The following is a 21275-nucleotide window of genomic DNA, read 5'->3' on the forward strand; positions in this document are numbered from 1 at the left end:
ATCGTATCTTTTCCTGTTATCAATTTATCGTAGACCTTTTCCTAACCAAACTCTACAACTACTGTCTAATTTTGCAGCCTGGTTGGGTGAATTGGATTTTCCTGAATTTAAATAGCCCCTCTCCAAAGTGGGCTGTTATTCTCTGCGCAATTTAAGGTTTTAGATGTATTCCCAGTTCTCTTTGCTATCTGCTGAATTGTATTAATTTACTCCTTTAGTTTCGTCTTAGATCATAAAAAAGTTTCAAGCTGGAAGAACTACTTATATTAACACTTGAGAGTTTGCAGAATTCAAAATTCAACTACCAGGCCAATGCAACAAATATTAAACTACATATAGTGTATGTATTTTGGCCTTCATAGAAAGTTCAATGTATAACATTCTACAAAATATATGTAACATACTATGAAATGTGTTAACAGTGAAATTTATTTTAATCATGTTACATATTTACACGTCTTTCTTTACAATTATTTTTATCCCCACAATATGCATGTGCCTTGCACGGGCACCCTTATCTAGTATAATTAGGTGAAACAGAAAAATCACGACGTGTAATTACTTACTTAGTTCCTTTTGTTTTTATCCAATATTTAATGTTATCTCTGCCATAACAATCTCTCCCAACTTCAGAAAGAAAATAGAAAGATACCATACTTCATTTGCATTTTTCTGGTAAGAAATTGAAAATGTCGTAATACCATTGGCTTAGAAAAAATATACACATCCATCATAATTATTTAAAAAACGAAATGTTTAAAAAGAAAAAGGAAAAGGGTATTATATTGGAAAGACGTACGAGTGGAGAACATGGAAGAAGCAATAAAGCTTAGTAGCCAATGGTAGGACCAGATAGAGCCATAAGTAGGGGTGGCCGGTGGGCATGGTATGATAATATCGAATTATCATTTTATATTGAATTTTTTAATATCGTGCTTTTGTTATTATAGTATTTGATATGATATAAGGTATACATTTTTTTTTTGTATTTAATACGGTATTTAGTATATAGAAATAAAATAACATACCGAAATATTGAATATCATATCAAAGTATATGGTACCTTACATAAGTAACGTACTAACATACTAGTATATATATATTATTAAAATACTAACAAATATGCAACATTGTATTGGTATAAACTACTAAAAGGAGTTGTTTGTACTTTATTTTGAATAATTATATTATATCAAAAATTTTAATATCGTGCTTTTCATATTATAGTATTTGATGTGGTATATGGTATACATTTTTTTGTATTTGATACGGTATTTAGTATATAGAAATAACATACCGAAATATCGAATATTTACAAAAGTATATAGTACGTTTATTAAAATACTAACAAATATGCAACCTAGTATTGGTATAAACTTATAAAAGGAGTTGAAATTTTGATTACTCTATTTTTATTGAAATGAATTTGAAATTTAATTGATTAATAAAAGGAGTTGTTTGTACTTTATTTTGAATATATATTTCTACATGTGTAATGTATTAGTATGATATAATTGAAACCTTTTTTTAATTGTCAGAGTCATACTACTCTATTATATGAGTATACATTAGTCGAAGTTGAACAAACTATGATTATCAATTTACCATAACGTAAATTTTCGAAACCAAACTTCAAAATATCTCACCATACCAAATTAAATTGGTATGATAATAATATACTGTTTTAAAAATCAAATATCAAAATTATAATATTCAAATACCATAATGTATCATACCATGCCCCACCCCAAGCCATAAGCCCATAACTAATGCTAGCTTCACCACTAATTCGCACGTTAAAACTAGCTCTAGAAAATTTTGTCACCTACAAACATTATCTTAATTATGAGTGTCTTTGATAATTGATTAGAATTGTATTACTCAAAAGTATTAATTTGGAAGACATTAGTTATTTTATTGTTTTATTCTGAATTAAATAATATACATAATTTTCTTACTCTCTGTCAAATAATAGTTATCCACTATTGACTTGACAATCCTTAAGAAATAATAAATAATAAGGGCATCTCCAATCCTAAACTCTACTTTATTCTCCAAATATAAAGTTCTCTATTTTTTGAGACAACCAACTCCAATCCAATTCTCTATTTTACTCTCTAAAAAAATATATTTTTCTCTCTCTTCAATATTATAATATTATTTCTATTTCATTCTTATTTTCTTATTTCATAATATAAGTCCTTTCTTTCTTTTTCCCAAATAATTACTTTATATAATTTTCATGTGATATTTTTTTTAAAAAATTATTTAATATAAAATTATATTTTATTTTAAATTTCTAAATAACATAAATTGCAAGAAAATATTATATAATATACAAATTAATGAACAAATTTAAATAAAAGTTAAATACAATTACATAAACACTCAACTTTCAAAATTATTACGTTGCTCCCATAAATATTCTATTAATGCATTACGGAGTTCAAAATGAGTATTTTTGTCCTTAATTTTTTTATGTCTAGCTAAAAATTGTTGAAACCGGAGATTTTCATCTACCATCATACCCTAAATTTTTTTCCGTATAGTGCTAAATTTGAAAACGACCTACCGGATTACTAAATTATTGTTGTGATAAATTTATTATTATGTTATGCATTGTATTGTGTTTTATCTTGTATTTAAACTATTATGTTATGTATTGTATTTTTAAATTAAATTTTTCATCTTATCATTTTAATTTTGTGCATTCTTTATAGTGAAAATTAATAATAGAATAAAATTATAGATGAAAATTAGAAAAAAAATTAAAATTATTTTAATTCGGGATGAAAGTAGTATATATTAAATAATATATTTTTAAAAATATTATATTACATTTAAAAAGAATTATGAATATTAGATATTTAATTAATGACATTATATGTAAAATAATATGTTAATTAGAAAATAATAGAAATAATAATCAAAAATTGAAAAAGTGAAATAGAGAGAGTGAATCGTAGTTGGAGAACTACTATTCAACTCTCTAAAAATGAAGAATATAGTCTAAAATACAGAGGGGTTGGAGTGCCCATTCTCTATTTTACTCTCCAAATATATAAAATGGAGAGTAAAATAGAGGTGGGTTGGAGATGGTCTAAGGGTTATATTATTACATTTATCCTTTGACTTTATTAAATTTAATGTTCTGAAAATTGTGTCAGATGATAAATAATACTCATTTAATAGCAAGGGTAAAATAGACACAAAAGATAAATTATCTCTCAATTTTTTAAATTGGATAATTATTTTTAAGGGCAGTGCTAAATGGCCAGAAAATTTAAAAAACTATAATATTTTTTAAATTTTAAAATAAACTGATCTTTTTTTCATTTTTTAGTTAAAAACTATTAAAGTTAAAAGGATAAAAATGTTTAAAAGAGTAAAATAACATAGATAAAATATCATTCTGGCCAAATTTTGGCTAAATTTTCTGGCCAAAAAGATTTTTGCTATTTTTAATATACAGGACAAATATTATTGGACAAAAGGAGTAGTACTCCCTCCGTCCCATTTATATGTCATCCTTTTACTTTGCACTTGCATTAAGAAATGATGTAATTTTACCCTTCTACCCTTAATTAATTTTTTTGGAACTCAAGTTTTCAATCAATGAATATGAATTCATTTAATTTGATTAATTAATTTAACCAATGAACATGAATCATTTACTTAACTTTTCTAAGTTGGTCAAATGTATGTTTTCAATGCTAATAACTTACAACGGTAAAAAGAGAATAATATGTCAATTTATGCATTGATTTTATGAAAGGACAAATATTATGAATCAACTATTTATAGAAATAAATGGCATATAAAGTGAGATGGAGGGAGTATCAAATAACCTTGAAAATTGATCTAAAATAAATGTTCCATAAAATTAGAAAGCTACTATAGTAATTCCTTTCCTCAAATTTACCCTCGACACATTCCTAATTTATTGTACAAATTTAATGACGTGCTATATTAACAACCTAAAAACAAAACAAAATCACAATTAACTGTATTTAGTCAAAATTCCATCGTCAACTTTTAAAAATAAGTTAATTTCTTAATTCATGCGACCAAGACTAAAATTTAATTATGTTGAATTAAGAGTATTTATTATGTCTATTATGTTTGCTATTTCTAAATTTTTCTCTATTTAAAAAGTATTTTATATATATAATTGAGACAGATTAAGGAAATATAAATGGAATGAGACGTGTAAGAGGATGAAGAGAAATAAAATACTATTTGTGAAACTTGTATCTCTATTTTAAAATATTTGTAACAGACTTGTTTTTCTTGAAAACATATTTTTAAAATTATACTACTACTAATATAGTTTTCTCAGTACCAAACATAGTATATTTTTTTTGTTAACAATAGGATTGAAGTGGAGGGACAAATATTTTTTCATTCTTAATTAGATGTTTCAATTGAAGTTCGAGTACGTAGTATCAAGTCCTTCTAGGTACAAAGTCATCTACGGTTTACCCTCAATGTGAAGTGTCCTATGTTAGACAACGATTTATCCTGCTTTCCAGTGTTAATCCAGATTTAATCTGACTAAAAAAAATTAGAAGTGTTTCTTTTCTTACTTCGTTAGAGGAGTATGAGATCACAAATTATTTAGGCACTCACCGGCAAACCTTGAAGAATATTTTTTTTTATATATGCAGTTGCGTCTCTTCACTATCTTGTAGTGGACCTAGGGCTGTTCAAAATCGAATCGAAATCGATAATTAGAATCAATTTTTTTTTATTGATTTATCAGTATTGGGTTATTGGTTTAGAAGTTTTGATAACAATTTTGATTTTTTTCTTATCGGCTTATCGGTTCTTAACGGTTTAAAGTTTTTTCTTAACGGGTTAACCGATAACCTGATAGTAAATTAAATAATTATATTTATACTATTTTGTATATAAAGTATTTGACTTAGAATTTGGTTTCCTACTTTTATTTATGGTTGTCTCAAACACTTGGTTATTCTATAATGTAAAAATGTTTGTTTTTGAGCAAGATGTAACTTGTGAACTCATGTGCATTGTTCATTTGGTTTTTCACCTTGTTTCTAAATGATTTTCAATTTTTTTTTTGTGTCAAATCTTAACGGTTAAATCGATAATCGAACCGATAAATCAATATCTTAATGGTTCAATAATGATTTAGCATTTCTACAAATTGATAATTAATAAGCCAAATTGATAAACTTTAAAATCGAATCGAACCGACCGATATGGAGCGGACCCTTGATGTTTGGAGACTTCTATACTGCTTTGGATATCCTAAACTTGTAGTATTGCAATCTCCTTTCTATCTTTGAGAAACCTAAATAATTGAGAAATTAGATCGAAAGAATGAGTTTTTCAACAACAATTACAACTTGGGGTTACACCCATTATCCCCTTTCTGACGTTGGAAATAGATCCAGATTTTGCTCTCCCGGATTCATGCCTCATCTGAAGATGAAATTCTCCACTAACCCTTCTTCTCTTTCTGTCTCAGCTGTTCTCACAAAGGAGCAGACAGATGCGGAGAGCAAGAGCAAGAAACAAGCAATGGAGTTTAAAGAATACGTTCTTGAAAAGGCTATTTCTGTCAACAAGGCTTTGGAATCTGCAGTCTCTATCAAGGAACCGGTCAAGATTCATGAGTCCATGAGGTACTCTCTTCTTGCTGGTGGGAAAAGAATCAGACCCATGTTGTGTATAGCTGCTTGTGAGCTTGTTGGTGGGGTTGAGTCCACAGCCATGCCAGCAGCTTGTGCCGTGGAGATGATTCATACCATGTCTTTGATTCATGATGACCTTCCTTGTATGGATAATGATGATCTTAGAAGAGGGAAACCAACAAATCACAAGATTTATGGTGAGGATGTGGCTGTTTTAGCAGGGGATGCACTTCTTGCATTAGCCTTTGAGCACATTGCTACTCAAACAAAAGGGGTTTCTTCTGATAGAATTGTGAGGGTGATTGGTGAGTTGGCTAAGTGTATTGGGTCAGAGGGACTTGTAGCTGGTCAGGTTGTAGATATAATTTCAGAAGGTATTTCTGATGTTGATTTGAAGCATTTAGAATTCATTCATCTGCACAAGACTGCAGCTTTGTTAGAAGGGTCAGTGGTGCTAGGGGCTATATTAGGAGGGGCACCAGATGAAGATGTGGAGAAGCTAAGGAAGTTTGCTAGATGTATTGGGTTGTTATTTCAAGTTGTGGATGATATTCTTGATGTCACAAAGTCTTCTCAGCAATTGGGGAAAACAGCTGGGAAGGACTTGGTTGCTGATAAGGTAACTTACCCCAAACTGATAGGTATTGAGAAGTCTAGGGAGTTTGCTGAGGAGTTAAACAAAGAAGCAAAAGCTCAGCTTGTTGGATTTGATCAAGAGAAAGCAGCTCCATTGTTTGCTCTTGCAAATTATATTGCTTACAGAGAGAATTAAATTGTAACAACAGGATTCTCAGTGATTCCTGATAGTATTAAACAATGAATATATGAATTTTTGGTCAACCAATTTGTATATTTAAAGTTTAAGAAGTTAGTACAAGGCAAGGACATGAATGTGTACATTTAAAGATTCAAACTTCTAACATCTTGAATGAAATAATGGCCAATACACATTTCTTTTCTTCTCCACCTTAAGACTGTCATGGTTTTTCAATTGATATCTGAGATATAAATCCTTATTCACATCATTCTGTGGATGTATTTGCCCATTTGTTGTTAAGTCTATTTCTTGCTTTGATATAAGGTCTTATATGCAGCTTATTCTACTGTCTTTCTTTTCTCTTCTTTGGCTGTTGCAGCACTTCTATGACCTGAGACATGCTCATTTTTTTTAGTCCAAACAGGAATCGTAATTGGTCCTCCCACTTCTCTTTTCTCTACTCTTCATTCAAACATTTCTGCATTTTTGTCATATATAATTAGTATAGTTTTCATTCAAACTTGGACTTCTATAAATTATTGGATGTCCCAAATAATTTTGAGTTACTTCCCAACTGGATCTGCCAGTTAAATGTTGATAATTTTCTTTAGTGGCTTACACTTTGGAAATCAATTTCTCTTAAAAGTCCTGCCAGTTGGACCATTATGTGGATTACATCTTCCACTCATCCTCTAAAGGTATGAAGAAAATACCAAGAGCCAATTCAGTTATAGCAAGTTGGCATATATTTTTGGGCTTGAGGGTCCCAGTCTGTATATTTGGAACTCATCCCAACCCTATTTTTAGTAATACAAAATGGAGTGAGTCCAGAGATGTTTGACTTTATTATGAGATAGCTTCTACCCTGCTGCTTTGGCTTGAAAGTCAGTAAGTTAAATAGTAAATCACCAAATTAGGGAGTAATCCACACTTTAAGAGTCATGTATATGGTAAAAAGAGTAATCTACAATCTTGCAAAATTGAGTACAAGAGGTACTCCAAATAGATCCAGATCTACAGGAACAAAGTTGCTTTTTTCATCAGAGGAAACAGCAGAGGTTATAATCCGGTCAAAAGAAAGAGCCTTTTGTAATAGCACAGATTTTTCCAAGAATGAAGCTGAAGTTATCAAACATGAAGACATATACAGAGAAGCTGGAAAAACAAGAAGTGTCTTTGATTTTAAAAGTTACATGCTTCAAAAGATCAAATCTGTCAATCAGGCCTTAGATGCTGCTGTTCCAATCAGAGAGCCTACCAAGTTCCATGAAGCAATGAGATACTCACTCCTTTCCGAAGGCAAGCGGGTTTGTCCTGTACTCTGTATAGCCGCCTGTGAGCTTGTTGGTGGCCAAGAATCAACAGCAATGCCTGCTGCTTGTGGAATGGAGATGATACATGCTATGTGTATGATGCACGACGACCTTCCCTGCATGGACAACGATGATCTCCGTCGAGGAAAGTTGTCACATCACAAGGTTTATGGCGAAAATGTCACTGTTTTAGCTGGTTATTCCCTTGTTGCCTTAGCATTTCAGCATATGACAACAGCCACTAAAGGAGTACACCCGAAAACAATGGTTCGTGCTGTTGGAGAACTAGCAAGATTGATAGGTCCAGAGGGGGCAGCGGCTGGCCAGGTGCTTGACTTGCTGTGTGGAGGTAACTCTGATACTGGATTAGAAGAGCTTGAGTATATTCATCGTCACAAGACTGCAGACTTTGCAGAGGCCGCGGCCATTGTAGGAGCAATGCTTGGTGGTGCATCAGAGGAGGAGATTAATAGACTTGGGAAATTCTCCAAGTGTCTTGGACTGCTGTTTCAGGTTGTGGATGACATCCTTGATGTGACTAAATCCTCTGAGCAATTAGGAAAGACAGCGGGAAAGGATTTGTTGGCTAACAAATTGACGTACCCAAAGATGATTGGCATTGACAAGTCCAAAGAATATGCTCAAAAACTTAACAAGGAGGTCAAGGAACAACTTGCTGGTTTTGATACAGAAAAGTCAGCTCCATTACTTGCTATGGCAGATTTCGTTCTTCATAGGCAAAAATGATCTTGTTAGGATAATTATGCCTGTATTATTTAACATTAATTGTGCACATTTTATTTTTCATGTAAGGACATAGTATGGAGTAGAGCTCTTTCAGTTCCTTGAGATTTATCTGGAAACATGAATGCTGCTTAATTTGTCCATCTGAAACTGACTTTTCTAATGTCCAAAAGGACAATGCACTCACTCATAAATTCATATGTTTAAAGCTTTTAAATTACAAAAAGAATGAATTAATACGCCGTTGCCGGGGATCGAACCCGGGTCACCCGCGTGACAGGCGGGAATACTTACCACTATACTACAACGACTGCTTGTCAGAGCTACAGCCTTTTTATATTTTAACAACCATTCAAGAAATACAGAGATGTTGTGCTCTTTGCGATTGTTGATTGATTCCTCCATTCAGGTTTGTCTATGCTTCGTTCCCGATGTTGTGCTTTTTGCGATGCTCGGTAAGTGAGCTTCTATCTTCTTTTTTGTTTTCCGGTCTGAAACTGTGTTAACCACATTGAGCCTTTTCTTTTAAATTTGCAGTGAAAAAGATTTGATCTTTGAACAATAGAATAATGGTGGAAAACCAACCCTAATAGTAAAATCGAGATTAGGTCTGTGATTTGTACTGCATGTTGCCTAGCCCATTTGGTTCTTGTAGATGCTTCATTCCTTTTCTCTTTGCTTGTTATTGTGTACTGTCTGTTGTATTGGTGTCTGCATTTTGGTTCTTGAGTTCCTATAGCTGAGCATGTTTCCTCTCTGCTGAGCCAGTCCAATTTAGAGGTTTGTTGTACTGAACCAATCCAGGAAACATTACACCAGTTTTGTTTCTGTACTGTTTTGTATGTGTCCATGTTTGTGCTGTTGTTCTTTGTCTTCCTTGAAGGTCTGCATGCAACCAAAGAAACCAGATTAGTTAAAAGTTTGTTTATCATGTTCTCCTCCCAATAAGGAATTTGTTCATGATAAACAGTGGCCTCCTTCCATCTTTGGTTCCAGCTTTTTATCTCTTGCATGATCTGATCCTCAAGTTAGGGAAAACAGCAAGTGTATAGGCATCTGTAGCACAAGTTTAATGAGCGTTACCCTCCCACCAATAGAAAGTAGCTTCCCTGTTCATTAGTTGAGTTTATTATAAACCTTGTCTGTGATCTCTTTATAGTATGCTATTAATATCTTCTGGTAATCTCAGACACTTTAGCTTCTATTTCGTGATTCGCATTGTGATGAAGAAAGATTGCAATCTTGCCTTTGTTCATTTTCTGAACACTTACTATTTCATATGTTGAGAGAGTATTCATGATCAATATTAGTGATTCTTCATTAGCAGAGGCAAATACAATAGTGTCATCAGCATAAGTCAGATGGTTTATGTCTGGACTCCATTTTGGCATGCCAAATCCAGCAAATCCGTGATCTGAGTGTGATGCACTTAATGCCCTAGACATGCATTTTGAGGCCAAAATGAATAGAGTTGGTGATAGAGAAAAGGATCACCTTGTTTTACTCCTCTGGTTTATTTGAAAGAAACCACATGGTTGCCCATTGATCAAAATGGAATACCAATTATTAGAGATAATTCTATACACCATGTAAATGAGTCTCTTCCCAAATACCTCTTTCTTCGGAACTTTGGTTCGAAATAACCACGAAAATATGTCTTTGCCATGTCCAATTTTATTACAACATTGCTTGGTCTACTCCTCAATTTCATATCATGGACAATCTCCTATACAAGTAATATATTTTCTACAATACTTCTTCCTTTAAGAAAACCAGCTTGTTGAGGAGAAATTAGATCAGGTAGCAAATGAACTAGCCTTTTAGCTGTAAAATTGTCAAGACTGATAGGCCTCAAATCTGAAAAAGTACTAATCCCTTTCTTATTAATTAGAATCAAGTTAGTGCAAGTGATATATCTGGATGGTTCATGGCCACAAAAGAAAGATCTTACCATTTTCATCATATCTTTGGCAATGAAGAATCTTTACTGACGAGAAGAGAAAGGGGAAATGCCTTCAGTTTCATAAAATATTTCTGCATTTTTGTCATATATAATTAATGAGTATAGCTTTGGTTGGTGCTTTGTCAACTTCCCCTACTTCATTCAAACTTAAAGCTTTTATAAATTATGAATGTGCCAAAAAATTTGGCTTACTTTCCAACTGGATCTGCCTTTTAAATGTAGGAGTTATAACTTTCTTCGTGGCATTCACTTTGGAAATCAATTTTTTCTTAAAGTCATGTGAGTGAGACCATTATGTGGATAAAATCTTCCACTCATCCTCTATAGGTATGAGCAAAATACCAAAGAGCCAACTCATGAGTTATAGCAAGGTCCCATAAAAATTTTGGCTTGAGGATTCCAGTCTGGATAGTAATTCACCAGATCAGAGAAAAAGATTGGCAGACTTCTCAAGTTAAGAGCCATGTCTATGCGAAAAGGAGTAATCCACAATCTTGCAAAACTTAGTACAAGAGGTACTCCAAAAAGATCCAGATCTGCAGGAACAAAGTTGCTTCTTTCTTCAGAGGAAACAACAGAAGTTATATTCCTCCCAAAAGCAAGATCCTTTTGTAATAGCACAGATCTTTCCAAGAATGAATCTGAAGTTATCAAACATGAAAACATATGTAGAGAATCTGGAAAGACAATAAGTGTCTTTGATTTCAAAAGTTACATGCTTCAAAAGATCAAATCTGTCAATCAAGCCTTAGATGCTGCTGTTCCAATCAGAGAGCCTATCAAGTTCCATGAAGCAATGAGATACTCACTCCTTTCTGAAGGCAAGCGGGTTTGCCCTGTACTCTGCATAGCCGCCTGTGAGCTTGTTGGTGGCCAAGAATCAACGGTGATGCCTGCTGCTTGCGGAATGGAGATGATAATCTCTATGTGTCTGATGCACGACGACCTTCCCTGCATGGACAATGGTGATCTCCGTCGAGGAAAGCTGTCAAATCACAAGGTTTTTGGTGAAAATGTCACTGTTCTAGCTGGTTATTCACTTGTTGCCTTAGCATTTGAGCATATGGCAACAACCACTAAAGGGGTGCACCCAAAAACAATGGTTCGTGCTGTTGGAGAACTAGCAAGATTGATAGGACCCGAGGGGGCAGTGGCTGGCCAGGTGCTTGACTTGCTGTGTGGAGATAAATCTGATACTGGATTAGAAGAGCTCAAGTATATTCATAGTCACAAGACAGCGGATTTTACAGAGGCCGCGGTCATTGTAGGAGCATTGGTTGGTGGTGCATCTGAGGAGGAGATTAATAGACTTAGGAAATTCTCGCAGTGTTTTGGACTGATGTATCAGGTTGTGGATGATATTCTTGATGTTACTAAATCCTCTGAGCAATTAGGAAAGACAGGGGGGAAGGATTTGTTGGCTAACAAATTGACGTACCCAAAGATGATTGGCATTGACAAGTCCAAAGAATATGCTCAAAATGTTAGCAAGGAGGCCAAGGAGCAGCTTGTTGGTTTTGATCCAGAGAAGGCAGCTCCACTACTTGCTATGACAGATTTCGTTCTTCATCGGCAAAAATGATCTTGTTAAGATGATTATTTATCTTTAATTGTACACATTTTATTTTTCATGCAAGGACATGGTAGGGATTAGAGCTCTTTCAATTCTTTGAGCTTTATCTCTAAATATGAATGTTGCTTAATTGTTCATGTGAATATTTTTGTCCAAAAGGACAAATGTACGCCGTTGCCGGGGATCGAACCCGGGTGACAGGCGGGAATACTTACCACTATACTACAACGACTGCTTGTTGATTCACTAGGGAATGGAAGCTTCAAGGAGATTCAACAGATGAAATTTGTGATTCTGAATCAAAGATAAAAGATGTTTATTTTGTCATTTCCTTGGTCAAATTTCACATTTCTCCCAACATCTTATTCTCTGTTTATATAAATCTTTTGAAGTTGCTAGAAATAGTTCAAGTTTTTCTCTTTTTGTTGTTTATTGGCTTGTTTTAGTTTAGCATGTTTTTTCTACATACAAATCAAAGTAATGAATATTGTGCGTTTGCAGTGGTTTTGTGATTTGTCATATATGATAAGCTTGGTGTTCTTATGCTTATATTGCTTGGTAATTTGCACGATTTCTTTAGTACAAAGAGAGGCTGAATTATATAGGTACAAGCAAGGTTTTCTTAATGTTTGGATCAATAAAGAATTCAGAACGCACACATTCTTATGTAGTAACATGGCCTAATTATCAGGGATCATAAAGAGTCTCCTTTCATGTTTCACATTCTAAACTGATTGATTAATACAAACTAATCAAGATATATTGAGAATAATCTAAAAGTTTTAACAATGCTTTACTCCAGCGTGGAATCTGGTTGTCATGTTACAATGTGTCTCTCTTTTGACATTTTAAAATTATGCTTTTGCAAAACTCTTGCTACCTCCATTGTGTTCTTCAATGGAATTCCTCTTTATAGTTTTCCTTCTTGGTAACAGTCTCCTCTTTTCTTTTCTTTTATACTATATTTCAAGAACAATGGTATCATCCCCTCTCAGATCAGAATCTTTCCTAAGACTCATCAGAAAGCTAATCATGAAGACTTTGCAAGCACGCGCAAATTGCTATCAGCCCCTCTCAGATCAGTGTCTCTTCAAAGATTTGCAAGTGTAGCAGATGCAATTTTGAGGTGCCATCTTCAGACTGACTGGAACTGTCCACAAATTAAGGTTTTACCTGCTGTTAGGAAGTACATATTCTCATTGGCCTGCAAATTATTCGATGGCACAAAGAAAGTTGAAAGATTGTCCAAGTATATTGAAGACATTTCCACTGGTCTGCTCTCTATGCCTATACATCTACCAGGAACAACTTTCAACCGAGCATCCCAAAAGATGCGCAAAGAGGTTCAAGATGTTATCAATCAAAGGAAAAGTGATCTATCAGAGAATAAAATTGCTGCACCAGAAGACATTTTGTCTCAGATACTCCAGGCGACAAATGAGCAAGAACAATTTTTGAACGAGTCCGATATTGCTAGCTACATTGTAGGCTTACTACAAGGCGGCTATAGCACGGTTAACGCTGCAATAACCATTATTATGAAATATATGGCTGAGTATCCCAATGTGTACTCTGAGGTCCTTGAAGGTATGAACTTCACTAATTCAAGAAACTCTCTTGCTTAGTTTTATAAGGCCTTAATTTGGCCTGTTTAGACTCGATTGTAATGAAAAGAAAGTGATCAGTATAATTTAGACACAAACACATATTGCTAACTGATTTCACTCATTTGTCTTCCATTTGGGCATATATCTTGGAGCAGAGCAAATGGAGATTGGACAGTAATTAATTGTTTTTGCCTTTCTTGTGTTCTTGTTGCTTAATGCATTTCAAGAACCAAAATAACATACAACAAAAAAAATATCTTTCTTATTGTAGACCCTATATACCTTTGAGAGGTTCTAAGGTTATCTTACTTCTGCTTGTAGACTCCACTACATCATGTTTTAGTGGTAATTTACTTCTTGCTTATCTTAATTATTTAGGCTGTTCATTGGATTCTTGAGAACAATTTGGGATTTAACTCAAATTTGTGGTTAGATCTAATTTAGCTTTAATTGTGTATCTTTACATATTTTTTACCTTTGAAGTTTGAATCTATATAAGCATATCTAATATGTATTCTATTCAAATGAGCATTTGCTCCATTTCCTGACAAATTTAAAGATTAACCTCCTTGTCTTTGTGGCAAACTTAGCATATACCAAAATGGACAAATTATTTAACTACACTCCTTTACTTATCTTAATATCCACTTATCCCTACTTATTTTTAAAATCCCTTATTTACCTATGTATCCCGCATGTATCCCGTGCACAACGCTATGTATCCCGCTATATGAAATGTATCAAACGTTATATATCTCGTGCACAACGTTATGTATCCCGCAATGTGGAATGTATCAAACGTTATGTATCCCGTGCACAACGCTATGTATCCTGCTATGTATCCCGCATGTATTCTGTGCACAACGCTATGTATCCTGCTATGTGGAATGTATCAAACCTAATGTATCCCGTGCACAACGCTATGTATCCCGCTATGTGGAATGTATCAAACCTAATGTATCCCGTGTACAACGCTATGTATCCCGCTATGTGAAATGTATCAAACCTAATGTATCCCGTGCATAACGCTATGTATCCCGCAAACATCATTTTTAAGGGATTTTTGGTAAATAGAAAACTAGAAGGGATAGGATGTTATTTAGTACTTATAATATGTGGTTCCTATAATTTATTCTATAAAAATATGATCCGTCAAACAAAAGTTTAGGGCCCGTTTGGCCATAGATTTCCCAAGTAAAACTTGGGAAAATTTTTGGCAAATATTGTTTGTCCATACACTTTCTCATTATTTAGCAAATTTTTTTGGCAAATAATTCAAATTTCCAAATACTAGTTTTTTCTAGTATTTGGGCCAAATCTCATTATTTGGAAAGTTTTAAAAATTTAAATTTAACACCAAACTTTTATCTTTTACAAAAACACTCTATTTATTAACATCAACCAACTCAATTAACTCTCCATCTGCCAACTAACTCAATTAATAAACTTTTCTATTATAAAGAGCATATATGTATGAATTTTCTTTAGATTGATCTTGCTTGAATTGATTTGTATGAATTTGTTCCCTTGTCTAGGTTTTAAGAGTTATGAATGATAAGAATCTTTTCTCCTTGTGTTTATTTTATCATTCGACTGGTGCAACGTACGTCTTTCATTTTTAGTTAAAGACTAGAAAAAACTAAGTTATGCATATGATGTGTTGTCATGTTGATGTTGTATTGCAGAAACACAAAAAAAATAAAAAAAATCACGTGGTTCAGCTACTAATAAATGGACCGATGAAGAAACATCAATCCTTATAAGTGTCCTACATGATGATGCGAGGAAGTCTGGATTTAAAGGTTATGCCATCATTGGTCCACGATTGATAGAAGTTAGGAATGAGTTTTTTGAGAAAATTGAAAATCGAGATAAGTTTGATGATGAAAGTTTGAACTCAATGAGTTTTTACGTGAACACCAAAACAGTGATGGAATATTCAGTGAATATGAAAGTGATGATATGATTGTTGATGAAAATGACGAATAAGGGTAACATCGCTTCATCTTCTCGATCATCTTATTTGCAAATGCAAGCTCATCGAGAAGAGATTGTTCATAGAATGTGAGAAGATTATATTAAAGAATAGTTTGAACTCTTCTGGAAGAGAAGGCAGGGAGAGGTGCTTCAGTGATTACGATATTTATTTCCTTCTTTTTCAAATTCATATTAGTTGTATTTTCGTTATCATGATTTGTACTAGGCTCTTATAACAATGCGAATATTTACTGTAATGATGCTTGTTGATTTGTTGCGGAAGTCATGAATCTTGCTACGTGACATTTCTATTTTGCTATGTAATACAAATTTATGGTTAGTTTTGATAGTTTTAAAAACTTATGGGTATAAATCATATTTCTTAAAAAATGAAATATGTTTCCCAAATACTATGACTAAACACATGGTGAAATTTCACCCAAATCTTCACTCAAATAATATTTGCCAAAAATATTTGAAAATTTATGGTCAAATGCTAGCTTAGTTAGCAACTAAACAAATTACTCCAATTAAAAAAACAAATCAACTAAAACTTGGTTAGAATTGGACAAATTCAGTTATTATTATTGGGAAAAAGGTCAAATATATCCGAACTTTAAAAAATGGTATGTATATATCCTCTATTATATTTTAAGATCGTATGTATACCTACCGTCGTATTTTTGGACCATATATACCCTTTAATCAAACGGACAAACACGTGGCACCATCTCAATAAGTTACCCGATTTTTAAATTTTTTTCTTAAATCCAAATTTCGAAACCCAAAACAATTTTATCCTAACCCACTTTAAGACCCAAATTAAGGAAACCCTAACCAAAGTGCGAGTAACAAAAGCTTCCAGAAATCTCCGATTTCCGATTCAAGTTTCTCAGCGTGCGTCTCTACCGCTTTCATACTCCATTCAAAAACTCTGGATTCCTCACCTTCACTGCACCCACCAGCTTTTTGTCATTCCAAAATTGTGGGTTTCAAAAAAATTAATGCTTCATCAAATTACAAAATTGAAATTGAATTACCTATGTAAGAGTTGGATTTGGAGGTAAAGCTAGTGAAACCAGATGGAACAAAGTTTGAAGATGATAAAAGTAATCTTTTATTGGAAGATTACAATTCTAGATGAACTCTGAACTAATTTTATAATAATTAATTCCCAACCAAACGACCCCTAAAGGTAAAATATAACAAACCTATTGAAAGTGATGAAACATGCAGCTGAACAGAACTCGGAGAGAGAAGAAGAACCCGGACGGAAGAGAGAAGTTTTTAAAAAAAATTCAAGAACATAGAAGTGCATAGGAAATAACAATTGCTTGGAAACTAAAGATAAAAAAATTTTTACTTTTCACATCGATTGAATCAAAAAGGCAGAAAAAGTAAAAAATTATGTGCAAAGCACAATAAAAACTGTAATTGGTGAGATAATATAAGAAAAATTAATACATGATTATCATTCCCCAAAAATACAAAATTCCAAAAAAAAGAGATACTAAAATCGAAAATAAATAATTAAAATAAAAAATTATTTTATCCGTTATGTTTGTATATTGTTAATTAAAGTACGTAGATACTTTTGTAATTTTTACTAAAAAGAATTGGACGGAGAGGTGTGAATTATTAGAAGGCAAGAAGTCACAACATATAAGGTAGGCAGAGCCGCAGAGACCACCAATGAATAGTTGCGTTGGCCACTTCAAAAAACAGCACAGACAGGAGAAACACGTGTAGCCACTTTTTCTCACATTGGCCATAACATTCTTGTATATTCTTTGACTATTCCCTAATACATTTTTCCTTAATTATTTATCCATTTTCAAATTAACACACCTAATAAGAAAATAATAATTAGCATAATAAATTTATTATTTTACTCATATTAATTACAAAGTAGATGAATTGAATTTTTCAAGAATATATACATTTTTCAAAATAATTAATTAAGAATATAATAAGTAAAAAAATATTATTTCTTAATTTATCAAAATTGACAAATAATTAAATACAACTAAAAAGGAATAAATGAACACATAATTAGGGACTGGGGAGTGTTCAACTTGTGAAAACACACAAACTCCCATCATCACATCTAACACCGTCCATCAATATAATCAATCACACATCTTATAATTAGTATTAATGCGGAATAGTGGATGAGGTTGCTCTTGTCTTAATTAGAGATTTCATATTTGAGTTTTGAATGTGAAATTTTTTTTGGTAGATAGTGTTTTCCTCCCAAATGGGACCCTATGCGATCAGAGGCATTTTCAGGATTTTAAGATGATGGGTGCACTGTTATAAAAAGGTTGATCTATGATATAAATTTGATCTTGACATTTAGGTTTTTACTACTGAAAATCGTTAAAATTTTAAAATTATAGCTCTAATATATATATATGTATTACCAACTACCACTTAGAGAAGTGTTATCTAATTTTAGAAAGAAAAATAAAACAAGATAAATATAAAATTTAAATTTCTAACCTCGCGGAGAGAGGTACACCCGATCATAATCGTATTATGTGATACTTTAAGTGTGAGCTCACACATCTATATTTCAATATTTTTTTAAAAATATAACACTACTATATATGATCTCGGAAGGGGACCATAGATTCACGTGAACTTGATGACCCCCTTAAATACGCCTCTGTATGCGATGTGAATTCAAAAATAGTTAAATTCTAATGCGGATAACGAACACGGAATCAATTCCCATTTTCCACACATGGAAATTGGACCCCCTCACCACTCTATATAATAGATCACCCCACCGACGATCATTTCATCAGTCTCAACAACAACCTTATTCAACTTTCTTGTAAGTCTTTTGTTTTACCACTAGAACCAACAAATAGTTCATTTCTTCTTCCGCAATGGCCACTGTTTCCTCAGCCTCTGCTGCTCTTAGAGCCATTTCTTCTTCCTCATACAAGCTACCCTCTGCCTTCCAAACTACTTCTCTTTCTCAAAAGGTCCAATCTTTTAAACTCCCTAACCCTCTCATTTCTCAAACTCATAAACTTACTACCACCTCCACTACTGCTTCCAGATCATTTTCCTGCAAGAGCCAGAACAGCTCAACAGATTCAACTAACAGTAAGAATATTTAACTTCTTTATCACATTTTATCAAAAACCTTATGTTCAATCTGTGATACTTATTTTTTTCTTTTTTGGGGGTATTTTCTTGATTTCAGCTGAAGTTCAAGAACTTAGTGTCTATGAGCTCAATGAACGTGACCGTGGAAGCCCTGCTTATCTTCGATTGAGCCAAAAGAATGTCAATTCACTCGGAGATCTTGTCCCCTTTAGCAACAAGGTACGTTTCTTTTTGCAATCAAAATACCAGAACCTAGAACGAATCTTTTTTTCACTTTTTTATTCTTATGCTGATTATTGGTGTGTTGCAGCTATATACTGCAGACCTAAAGAAGAGAATTGGAATAACAGCAGGACTCTGCATTCTGATCAAGCACGAAGAAGAGAAGAAAGGAGATCGCTATGAAGCTGTTTACAGCTTCTACTTCGGCGATTACGGTCAAATCGCCGTTCAGGGATCGTACTTAACCTATGAAGACAGTTACCTCGCCGTCACCGGCGGATCCGGCATATTTGCTGGGGTTTCCGGTCAAGTAAAATTGCAGCAACTCATCTTCCCTTTCAAGCTATTCTACACTTTTTACTTGAAGGGGATCCCCGATCTGCCATCTGAGTTGTTGTGTACGGCGGTTCCTCCGTCGCCGACGGTGGAGCCAACACCTGAAGCTAAAGCTTGTGAGGAAGGGGCCGCACTGAAAAATTACACTAATTAAGTGGGGGTGTTGATGTGCAAATCACAACTTTTGTTGGGGTCGTTCTGAATAATCAATAATTATGAGCTGTAGAATTAACAAAAAAGTAATATCATTGTCCTTTTATTTTGCAATTTTTGGTATGTTATTTGTTGTTTGTTGGTTAAACTATTTTGTAGTACTTTGTATGTATGCCTATTTTCTGAATTGCATCCCTATGTGATAAGTTCCATCTTCTTTATTATAAAGTCCAGAAAAAGATAAAATTAAAAAATATAATTGATAATGTTAGGACGTATTTGTTCAATGACTCCCCCTTTTTTTTTTTTTCGTTCGGCGTCAAGTATCCACATCGAACTAAATCTAGATTCGCACCAAAAAATCCTACATTGATGCTTGGGACTCAAATTCGAGACCTCTTGATTAATGATGAAAGAGTACTTACCATTTTACCAAGTGTTCAGTGACTCTAGTAAACTTGAAAATGACACTTTTTTATATGTTGGTAGTGCTCATTAGTTCAAGTTGTTTTCAGTTTAAAGTGGTTTATGTTGTGTGATAGATAGTAGGTGTATTCAATTGTTCCTTTCATCATTATGGCCATTGGACCAATATATATTTATTAGAGTTGATAGTTAATTCTCCATGTGTGTTTTAATTCTTTAGTTTTTTTTTATTTGAACTATTATCGTTTATTCAATGAGGTTTATTTTAAATAGACAGATGATGATACATAGTTCATATAGAAAAATGAATGAAATGGTGATAGTTCAAACAAAAAGAGTATAGTGTGAAACTTTTTTTTATAAGAATCATTCAAAAGTGTATTTGATTATTATCTCTCTTTATTATAAACTCCTACTTCCAAATTTTCAATCTATCATGCCATAAGTCGAGTGCAAATTCTAATTAAATCTCGAATATTCTTACAACAATTATTAACATTAGTAAAAAAACAATTATTTTATAATTTTATCTATCTATATCTATATACATCCGCGTCAAGCGTGATATGTTTCCCTTATTATATTTTACATATTAATAATGTTTCATTTATCACACAAAGTTTTATATACTAATTAATATGTCGTGATATATTTTCTCTATTTTATTTAACATGATAATATTTTACAGATCACACAAAGTTTAAATGTACTTATAAAAAAGAATAAAGTCCACGAATAAAAATTCTTTGAACTTTCTCTAGCATAAATGTGTTTCCTCCCACTTTCCTTCCCAAACAAAATGTGTTGAATATTAGCAACTAACGTTTTTTTAATTAATTAGAACACACAAAAACAGCCATGTACAGAACACCTAACACGATCCTAAAGTCCATAGCATGTGATTTACTGATGATTTGTTTTCTTTTAAAATTGATAATAATATAAAATTATAAGGTGGAGTATTTTATAATCTGTGTTCATTAACACGTGCTTTAGAATATAATATTAGTTGGATTTTGGGATATTGGATGCCCCTAACTAAGTTATATTAATTTTATTTATGGAGCTCATGCACTTGATGGGCTTATTTACTAGTAATTCAAGATTTCAAGGTCTTATTTTTTGAGAAGAAATCCAACCAGTACGTAGATTTACAATAACATAAGGGGAATTTTGCAAATAACAATTATAATAAATGTATTTATGTTCCATAGCTATAGTTTGTATATTTATGAGTTATAGCTATAGTTTAGCTGTCTCGTTAAGTATCCAAAATACAATAAATCACGATTAAGTATATTTGAATTAATCTACATAATCTTTTAACAAATGAACATCATTAATATATAGCAGATTTGTAATACGAAAAATGATTTAAAATTTGAAATTTCTTCTGTAAGCAAAATATTTATTTCAAAAGATTT

The 21275-nt window shown here is 32.8% G+C and overlaps 4 protein-coding genes and 1 non-coding gene across 6 annotated transcripts; 4 read left to right on the forward strand and 1 right to left on the reverse strand.

The window, feature by feature from the left end:
- The first annotated feature begins 5235 nt into the window (after positions 1-5235).
- On the forward strand, positions 5236-6618 carry LOC125822512 (geranylgeranyl pyrophosphate synthase, chloroplastic-like). The gene has a single exon (XM_049501914.1). The coding sequence runs from the start codon at positions 5347-5349 to the stop codon at positions 6430-6432; it is 1086 nt and encodes a 361-aa protein (XP_049357871.1). The 5' UTR covers positions 5236-5346; the 3' UTR covers positions 6433-6618.
- Positions 6619-6884: 266 nt separating this feature from the next.
- On the forward strand, positions 6885-12037 carry LOC125822511 (geranylfarnesyl diphosphate synthase, chloroplastic-like). Of its 2 annotated transcripts, none has more exons than XM_049501912.1 (2): positions 6885-7115; positions 10765-12031. In XM_049501912.1, the coding sequence occupies exon 2, from the start codon at positions 10901-10903 to the stop codon at positions 12017-12019; it is 1119 nt and encodes a 372-aa protein (XP_049357869.1). In that variant the 5' UTR covers positions 6885-7115; positions 10765-10900; the 3' UTR covers positions 12020-12031. The 2 variants fall into 2 exon arrangements, with proteins under 2 accessions (XP_049357869.1, XP_049357870.1); XM_049501913.1 differs by lacking the exon at positions 6885-7115 and adding an exon at positions 7576-8390 and having other exon boundaries at positions 11933-12037.
- On the reverse strand, positions 8714-8785 carry TRNAD-GUC (transfer RNA aspartic acid (anticodon GUC)). The gene has a single exon. It is a non-coding gene; the product is annotated as a tRNA-Asp (tRNA).
- Positions 12038-12798: 761 nt separating the features above from the next.
- Positions 12799-13635, forward strand: LOC125822046 (dammarenediol 12-hydroxylase-like). Its single transcript, XM_049501422.1, has 2 exons — positions 12799-12831; positions 12946-13635. The coding sequence occupies exons 1-2, from the start codon at positions 12799-12801 to the stop codon at positions 13633-13635; spliced, it is 723 nt and encodes a 240-aa protein (XP_049357379.1).
- Positions 13636-18400: 4765 nt separating this feature from the next.
- Positions 18401-19478, forward strand: LOC125822515 (allene oxide cyclase, chloroplastic-like). The gene is made up of 3 exons (XM_049501917.1): positions 18401-18711; positions 18812-18933; positions 19025-19478. The coding sequence occupies exons 1-3, from the start codon at positions 18489-18491 to the stop codon at positions 19424-19426; spliced, it is 747 nt and encodes a 248-aa protein (XP_049357874.1). The 5' UTR covers positions 18401-18488; the 3' UTR covers positions 19427-19478.
- Positions 19479-21275: the final 1797 nt, after the last annotated feature.

The sequence above is a fragment of the Solanum verrucosum genome, unplaced genomic scaffold (assembly GCF_900185275.1).
Source record: "Solanum verrucosum unplaced genomic scaffold, falcon-dt-bn FXZP01000103.1, whole genome shotgun sequence".
In the NCBI taxonomy this organism is placed as follows: domain Eukaryota; kingdom Viridiplantae; phylum Streptophyta; class Magnoliopsida; order Solanales; family Solanaceae; genus Solanum; species Solanum verrucosum.

What these genes read in the sequence shown, in the direction of transcription:
- LOC125822046 (XM_049501422.1), top strand. Translation starts at nt 12,799, where the DNA reads ATGCTTTACTCCAGCGTGGAATCTGGTTGTCAT. An exon ending in GCGTGGAATCTGGTTGTCAT is followed by an intron (nt 12,832 to 12,945) that starts GTTACAATGTGT and finishes TCTTGGTAACAG; the next exon opens with TCTCCTCTTTTCTTTTCTTT.
- LOC125822512 (XM_049501914.1), top strand. Translation starts at nt 5,347, where the DNA reads ATGAGTTTTTCAACAACAATTACAACTTGGGGTTACACCCATTATCCC.
- LOC125822511 (XM_049501912.1), top strand. Translation starts at nt 10,901, where the DNA reads ATGTCTATGCGAAAAGGAGTAATCCACAATCTTGCAAAACTTAGTACA.
- LOC125822515 (XM_049501917.1), top strand. Translation starts at nt 18,489, where the DNA reads ATGGCCACTGTTTCCTCAGCCTCTGCTGCTCTTAGAGCCATTTCTTCT. An exon ending in CTCAACAGATTCAACTAACA is followed by an intron (nt 18,712 to 18,811) that starts GTAAGAATATTT and finishes TCTTGATTTCAG; the next exon opens with CTGAAGTTCAAGAACTTAGT. An exon ending in TTGTCCCCTTTAGCAACAAG is followed by an intron (nt 18,934 to 19,024) that starts GTACGTTTCTTT and finishes GGTGTGTTGCAG; the next exon opens with CTATATACTGCAGACCTAAA.